The 8,642-nt window shown below is 34.3% G+C and overlaps 1 protein-coding gene across 1 annotated transcript in view; it reads left to right on the top strand.

Moving 5' to 3' along the window:
• LOC145674598 (uncharacterized) overlaps window positions 1-8,435 on the top strand; it is a 50,929-nt gene extending 42,494 nt beyond the window's left edge. The window contains exons 2-3 of the mRNA XM_081744815.1: window positions 152-1,160; window positions 5,956-8,435. Of these exons, the coding sequence (XP_081600941.1) occupies window positions 1,143-1,160; window positions 5,956-6,822 (885 nt within the window). The 5' untranslated portion in view covers window positions 152-1,142 and the 3' untranslated portion in view covers window positions 6,823-8,435. The remainder of the gene's footprint in view (window positions 1-151; window positions 1,161-5,955) is intronic.
• Window positions 8,436-8,642: the final 207 nt, after the last annotated feature.

Here is an 8,642-nt window from a genome sequence, read left to right on the forward strand (position 1 = left end):
GCTGTACAGTTGCACATTGATTTCGGCTCAATATACATGAATCAACCTCTGTATTTTGCTAGTGAATGGTTCTACATATACATTAACAATTCATAGTGGATATACACATTATGGGAAAATGATTATTCTTACCGTTTCTTCTTTTTTGCAGGCGAATCATCCAGAAAAGCTTGAGCAATTTGAAGAAAGTAAAGTAACGCAACAAACTCTGGACGATCTTCTCCCAAGGTCTCACATAAAGAAAGTAAAAAAAAAAAAAAAAAAAGCTCACAACAACAAGTATTTGAAAAAGGTCTATTAGACCTTATACCCACTGACGGATTACCTCTGGATTTAACTGAAGGGCTTGGATTCAGAAAGTTTATATCAGATTTAAGACCCGAATTAAATTTACCAAGCAGAAGCACATTGCACAGAAAACTAAGAAAGGAAGTTGAGAAAAACATTTTTTCTTCGTTAGGTGCTACTCTTCAAAATGCACAAAAAAATCAATCCACATGTCGTTAGACATGTGGACAAGTCGATCGAACGAATCAATCATGGGTATGAAGATACATTATATTAACGACGAATGGAAATTAGAAAGTAAGATATTGGATTTTTCACACTGTCCGGAGCGACATACAGGCGAAAACATAACAAATAAAGTGGAGGAAACTTTATTATCCAGAGGAATAACTGTTGAAAGAATGGGTAACGTAATGGCAGACAACGCTTCGAACATAACGAAAGCTTTTAATTTGGACGATATGTTCGAAGATGTCTGGACAATTGCAAACGAAGAACCAAATGAAGATGATTTGATCGATTTGCAACTAAGAAATGATTTAGAAATTATTTCCGAAGACTATTCCGATGTAGACGAAACCATGGAGCCTAACCAGGACATAGAAGACTAATTGGACCTAGGTCTTCAAGCACATAAGCGATGGCAACGGCTACATTGCTGTGCACATTCTCTACAATTAGTGCTAAAAAATGCAATAAAAAGTGATGACAACGCCCAGACTATAGTGAAGGAAACAGAACAGATCATAAGATTTTTCCGGCGTTCGCCGTTCTGGACTTCTAAATTAAAAAGTAAGACAAACAAATGTTTGATTGCTCCAGGGAAGACTAGGTGGAGTTCCATAGTTTTTGCAATGGAGAGGCTGTCTGAGGTAAGTTATTGTTCTTATTACTATTATTACAATGAAGAACAGTAGTAAAAGAAAAAGTAACGGAAGTACTAGATAAGTAGACTAAAGAGGGGGAAATGCGCATTACTACTTACAAAACCTATCATTGTAACTAAAAGTGAAAAAATTAAAGGAGTATAAAAGCCTATTTTTGCTATATGGATACTAAAGTTGCAGGCCAATTTGTGGAGAAACACAGAGTGTGAGAAGTTTCGAAAATAAAATCTTTAAAAATAAATTGATAGTAGTACAATAAGAGAGAAACGAACGGGTATGTGGAGGATGTAATACAACGCGAAACTTCGCAATTTGAATCTCACCGAATTGTACATGATAAATAAGACCGAAATGTCTACGAGGCAAGAGATACATATTTGTTGCATAAGGGCAAATTATAAGCATATGTAATTTCAGTGCTTCGCAGTACTTTAGGTAGATGAAGAAGATAATATAAAATAGGGATTTTGCGAAGTGGGTACTAATACAAGTACTCCGAAAGAATTGTGTTTGTACAGTAGAATAAGATGTAATAGCGGGCATTCATATTTGCAAAGATCAACCTTGAACTTTCTTGAGTCATTAGGTCTGTAGTGGAGTTTTGTTGTTCTAGATTTTTTTTTAAAGAATTAATTGTATTTCACATTATGACACTTTAAGAATTCCAATGTACGGGAACTCAATATTGAAACCAGAAGTAATACTTATGTTACTTCTGCTTTCAATAGAGGGAAAAGGCCAGAGATGGAACCTGCTTCTGAGATGTGGATCCTGAAGGGAAAAAAAAAACTAACTAGCTCTTACCGTTTTCGCTTTCATACCTGTCGGACGCACTTGTAATATAAGACTTCTCACATTTGTTTATAGAATAGTTTGGAAATTTAAAAGAAGTTTCTACTCCTTCCTTCAAAAATAAGAATGCTAGAAAAGTTTACCCATTCTCTAGTTAGTGATGTATAGACATAAATTTTCTGAGAACCATTACGTGGCCATGTTTACTGAAAAACTAGCTGAGATTGAAATTTCTGATCAATTCACAATACACAGATAATAATAATCAAAAAGTATTGCATTAAGTGTTCTAAATACCACCGTCTATGATTTATTATTATTATTATTATTATTAATCCATTAGTTAGTCACCTGTCTAAAGTTGATTGATTGATTGATTGATTTTGAGTTTTACGTCCCGTTCAGCAGCGAGGCTATATGAGATGTGGACCTACTGATTAACGTGGGATCCGAACCACATGAGCTCCCACCGGGAATCGAACCCGGGTCTCCCACGCCAAAGGCGCGTACGCTAACCGCTTAGCCACGAAGGAGCTCTCTGTCTAAAGTTGAATATTTATTGTAGAACCAAAGGTAGGGGTATTGGGAATAGCAAAGTGATGATTTTGAAATATTTTATTTAAATAAAAGTTCAAGGTACTGTACACTGATGAAAGCAGAAACTATAAAACTTACTTTTCTCGATTGTGCTGTATACTCTAAAGGAGATGGATAATAAACACGTGTGACTTACCACACTTTTGGTTACACCTATTTCTTTAAATTTAAACAGTATAACCTTGAAATGCCTTTAGGATACACAAAAACGTAAACTCAGTTTATCAAGAAACGACTAGGAAACTTTACACCCGAGATGGCTCTTTATCAGAAGCAATCGTTCCGCACACATTACGAGGCACGTAAGTCACTTTTGGTCAGGAACAAAATGCTTTGTTTTATTCCCTATGACAATGGAATAAAGAGTGTAGCATCCCCTTCAGCAGCGAGGCTAAATAAGATATGGACCTACAGCTTAATGTGGGATCCGAACGACATGAGCTTTTACCGGGAATCGAACCTTGTCTCTCGCAAAAGGCGCGTAAGCTAACCATAGATAGAGCTCATAACATGTGTAATCACAGAGAACTATACTTTTTAATTGTTGGAAAACAACTTGTTTGAGAACTGTTAGAAAAATGCAATGCTGAAAGAAAGAAAAATAATTATGGAAAACTTAGTTTAAATTGACAGTAACATTGCAATTAATGTTGGGTCCCTGTAGCCTTATTGCTAGAGTATTCAGCCTTCGATATTTGCGGTTATAATTTACTCAAGAAACAATGTCTCAAGTCAGTGCCGGACTGGCTACATTGGCTACTTGTCTATTGCTAAAGGCCCGAGGGCCCCCGCAGGGATCACGAGGCGCAGGACCTGTAGGCCTTGGTCGAATTTTTGCGATCGCAAATGCTTCCTTGAGTCTTCCTACCAAAAAGGTTGCAGAAGCCTAAGTTCGTCTTTCCGAAAGATGTCTTCTTGGGCCCTCCGAGTATGAAAAAAATGAAAATGTAAACAATCAAAAGTCTATCATGTACATTTTCTCTTTTATTTCAGCTTTCGCAACAAAGTGATTTGTACACTGCTTTGAAATTTGTTCCTAGCCTCCCATGTACTTAAGTCACATGTGAGAAGGCATTTTCTACACTGAAAATTGTTAAAACTAGACTAAGATCTACGATAAGTCAAAACCATTTGTCTCCTTTACTTTTTATCTTTACAGAAAAAGATTTATTCCAGAATGTAGACAAGGATAAAGCAATTTATTTGATTGCCTCATGAAGTAAAGAACTGAGTAAAAAAACTGCCAAAATAATTGAAGTAACTTCACGAATACGTTTAATTGTATCAGTATTATTGTAATTTTTCTGCCATCTGTTTTGTACTACATATTTATTCAATACAGAAAATATATATGGGGGACTTTACGGACCCGCAGCAAGCGCCCTCAACTTGGCCAGTCCGACACTGCCTCAAGTGATTTCGATTTTAGTTGTGTAATAAATTTCGTGCTCTTGCTTAGATGTTCAGTAAGTACCTAAAGCAAAATCGGAAATAATCGGAACGATGTTACAAATACACTGAATTTGAAGTTCCAGGGAAATTAGGAGTAGTTTAAAAGTTATTTTAAGAAGCAAATAATATATTAATAACAAAAACATATAGAGCTCTTGAGAATTTTAGCTTCCTTGTTGTTATACGTTGCGCGTGGCGCTGTGTTCGATTGCTGATGAAGTGCCGAATTTTCCGGTGAGACAATTGAGGAAATATCGGAATCAAGAGGTAACGAAGTCGTATATACAAAGCCAGAAATTAGTAGTGTTCGAACCAATTCACTGACCTTCACTTGAAACTGCGCCATCTGCATGGCCAAATCACATTGCGGCCAAGTAATTATGTTTAGTACGTAAATTAAGTAAATATTAAGGTAATTAATGCATGATGAAACAGCAAAGTTTTCGAAAACGGTAAAACTAATACAGTTATTTATAATAAACAGTTTATATGTTGAGTTTCATATCTAGAACTTCAGAGATTCGTAGTATTTTATTTCTTTTAATCAATCCCTTTTATCCACTTAACATATGTACTTTTAATTTTTCTAAAACAAAATATTCTTTCTTATATCCCTTGTAATAAAAGGAGTTTTCTGAACAAATTTTACGTTTCCACGTATGGCCTGAGAGTAGATGAGTGAGTCAGTTTTACTCTTTAATATAACAGCATATATTGTCTCTCTTGCCTCCTTTGGGAAGAGAATTGTCGTAAACGCTGAAACCTTAGTCCCTTATTTTTAAGTTTATATATCAAATTTTAAACCTCTAACTTAAGCAACACTTCACACTATGTATTTTCTGAACAAAGAATTGGAAGTTTTAATATTATGGAAATTGTACCTCGCCTCCTCTTCCCTCAATGCATTGAAGGGATTTTGAAAAGGAAGATTATTAAAATGATAGGTTTATATGTTTGTCTCAAAAGAGAAGTTTATACGTTTGTCTCCAATCCTTTCGACAATGAAATCTTGAAAACCACAAGTGCTAGAAACGTGCCGTTCCGTTTCCACTGGTCAATTCCAAATTTTGTGCAGATTGCCCAGTTCTAATTGAATATTAAAAAAAAAAGAAAACATGGTTATTATTTCTTTATTACATTTTTAGGGGTACACTGGAAGTGTTGAAATTTTAAAAAAGAACATCTCCTACGAGTTATACATTAATACAGTACATATTTGTATACAGAGGTTGTATATCTCTCAGGAGTTTGTTTCATGGCCAAATGATAATGAAAAACGAAGGATAACTATGGGATAAAAACCATAAACGATAAAAACAGTCTGAGATAAATCTTTATTGTTTGGAGGGTTTTGCCAAATGAACACCATGTACAGTGACTTCGTCAAAGGGGGCAGGGGAGGCAAGCTACTATTAGAGCAAGAGAGAAAAAAGGAACATACTTAACATGATCTGAAAAGCAAGTGCAAGGTCAGTGACTTCTAATAAATTATTTAATTTTGGCCCGGATATCAGAAAAATTGATAGAAGAATTTTTGAAAGACAAACAGATGCAAAGAACTGATGAAATGAAGAAAAATGGAAAGCAAGTAGTAGAGAAATGAGTGGATAGATAAACATTTCAATAACAAATTTTCTCGTACTAATTACTCCCGCTACATCTATAGGTGAAGTAGATTATTCAACTTTTGCATTACGGTAAAAGTACTGCGGAGGATTATGGATCAAAGCAGATACGTATTTAAGTAATGGTGTGAGAAACGTTGAATATTACCGTGATTTTTTCTACTTTCCTCTTTTTCTTATTATTCAACGTATTCGTTCATGTTTTACTGTAATTCAAAAATTTTGTGAAAAATATTTTTATGCTTATTTGAGTATTTCATGTGTTTTGTATTGATCATTTTCTAATCGGCAACTCCTTTGTTTTTCTTACTTAGGAGACCGTATTCAATGCAGTAGAAGAATTGGTAATTCAACACAACTCCATGGGACCGAATTCTAAAACTAGGATCATGTTCAGACTAAATCGAAAGAAGCTAATATCCCTAATAGGATTATTGAAGCCATCGGCAGTGGCAACCGACCAACTACAAGGCAACGGTGTAACTTCATCACTAGTTATTTTGGCGATAGTTACAGCTTATGTAAATGTTTCCAAAACTCATGCAGGTGTGTTCGCCTCACTGCATTATGCAATAGTGGAAAATCTGGTGAAGCGATTCAGCAGCACAATGGCTGAACCGGCTTTCATAATTGCTTCAATCCTTCATCCTAGGCTAAAGCTAAGAACTTTCGAGGATGCATTTGCAAGTGTATTTCGTACTTCCCTACCTTCTGTGGACAGGGCAAAACAAATAATAAGAAGTGAATTCATAAAATATAATAGGGTGTTGCAACCATTGGACAGTTGTGTAGGTGATGAAGTATTGAATTCAAATGTAGAGTTCAAACCTTCCCAGTTAAGTATCAACAACCCGTTTGACGTTTTGGACCAAATTTGTCCCCCTGTAAATAATGTTAAGAAAGACGAACTAGACATTTATTTGCACGAACCAGCAATGGACGAAGATCCATTGAAGTTTTGGAAGAATAACAGCCTGAAATTTCCTGTGTTGTCCTCTCTAGCAAAAACTTATCTTGCCATTCCGGCAACATCAGAAGATGTTGAAAGACTGTTTTCCATTGCTGGATCAATCAAACGGGCAAGGAGATCTAAAATGACCTTAGAAACTCTGCAGAATATCCTTTATTATCGGGAACATAGGCTTTTTGAGATAAAGAAACAGAAAGGAAACAACGAATAGTATTGTTAGTTTGAATTGGAAGTTTTGAAATTTTGTTGTAATCTTTACTATTTCCTGTATTATTATTCATGCTTACATCACTTGATCTACGTCCCTTTGTATATACTGTACTGATCTTAATCTTCGCTATTTTCTACTTTTTTGTCATATTAATCTTTCTTTTCTTTATCTGTATTAATTAGTTCATGTATTTTTCTTTTATGTTTGCTTATATAGCTATGATTATTAACTGAGATATTCAAGATGATTTATATTATGTGATGTATGTCTAGTCCTTATCTGCACAATTTGTTTCGTATTATGTTGTGTAGTATTTTCCGATGTATTTTTTTCACATATATTTATGTATCAATTTCTATTAAGCGTGATATCCAAGAGGGCCGATTATGTATGTTATGTTATTATATGATATAAATATGTTCTTTACCTGTATCAATATTTTTCATGTTATGCTGAGTAGTGTTTTAGATGTATTTCTCTTTTATGTATATTCATATGTCAATGACTATTAAGTGGGATATCTAAGATGGACGGTATATGTGATAATTATCAATTCTTTATCTGTATCAATTTCATTCATGTTACGCTATGAGTATTTTTCATGTATTTCCCTTTTACGTATATGTCCATGAATATTAACTGAGATATCCAAAATAACCAATTAATCAATAATATATACAAGGTTTAAAATATTCAACAGGCAAAATTCGGGAGATAATTCCTTATATCAAATGAAAGAAAAATTCTAAGTAACGTTGGAAGAAAAATTCCTCTTTTCAGAGTATTATAATCGCCAAAAAACGCGGAGAATCACATTTTAGAAAAGCTGTAGCATAAAAACTACATAACCTATCGGTAGTAGTTGAAGGAATTACACCGAAACAAGTATAGACTTACACAAATATTCATGTTTCACAATGCTCCGGTTACGGGGTAACGAATTGTAACACAAAGGAGGTTGGTTTTGGAAAATGTTTTTTCTTAAGTTGTGATATGCTATGTGGTTGCATAACACTCCAAACTAATAACAGTTCTATGAAAGGGAAAAGTTATGTTAGTAATTTTCGATTACTTACAGTGAGATAAAATTAGTTTTAAATGGCATCTACTTGATTATCTTATTCATGCTCATGTAGTACTTAAAAGTGTAGTTCCTCTATACAATTCATTCCGCCGATACCAGAGGATTGTGAAACATGGGTATTTAGATAGAGCGCTTAGTAGCTTCTGTCAAATTGATTTAACTGCCTGCAATAGGTCCCATAATTTTCAAGCTACGGCGTTTTAAAATGTTTTTTTTCGCGTTTAGGTGGTTTTTGAGTCTGGAAAGAGGCTTTTTCTCCTGTTTGTTTTACTTTTTTTCATTTGATGTCAGGAATCTCCCCCCAAAATTTTTCAGTTTAATTTTTTGACACCCTTTAGAAAAATGGAACTGGTCCTAAATTCACTTTGAACGTTTCTGATTTTCAAAATTTGTTTTTGTTTTTAAGTAGCTACGAAGCAAAGATAACACTACTCCTTACATTCCACATTTATCAAGTTTGCATAGGATAATTTTGTGATATTTATTACTACCATTTTGTTGTCTATGTTCTTACTAATAAATTCTGTTAATTTATGTACAGCATTTGATGAATTTTTGTCTCTTCGAAAACCATACTGATTTGTTGTTAAAACATTTTGTTCAATACAAAATAAAAAGGTGTCTTTTATACAGGGTGTTCACGTGCCCAGTTTACAACGCTTGGGAGGTGAATTTACTCACAGAAACATGAAAAAAGTTCTGTAAACATTTTCCCGGAATTACTTTCTAAGTTACA

This window comes from Thermobia domestica, chromosome 17, assembly GCF_964235325.1.
Source record: "Thermobia domestica chromosome 17, izTheDome1.hap1.1, whole genome shotgun sequence".
Classification (NCBI taxonomy): Eukaryota; Metazoa; Arthropoda; class Insecta; order Zygentoma; family Lepismatidae; genus Thermobia; species Thermobia domestica.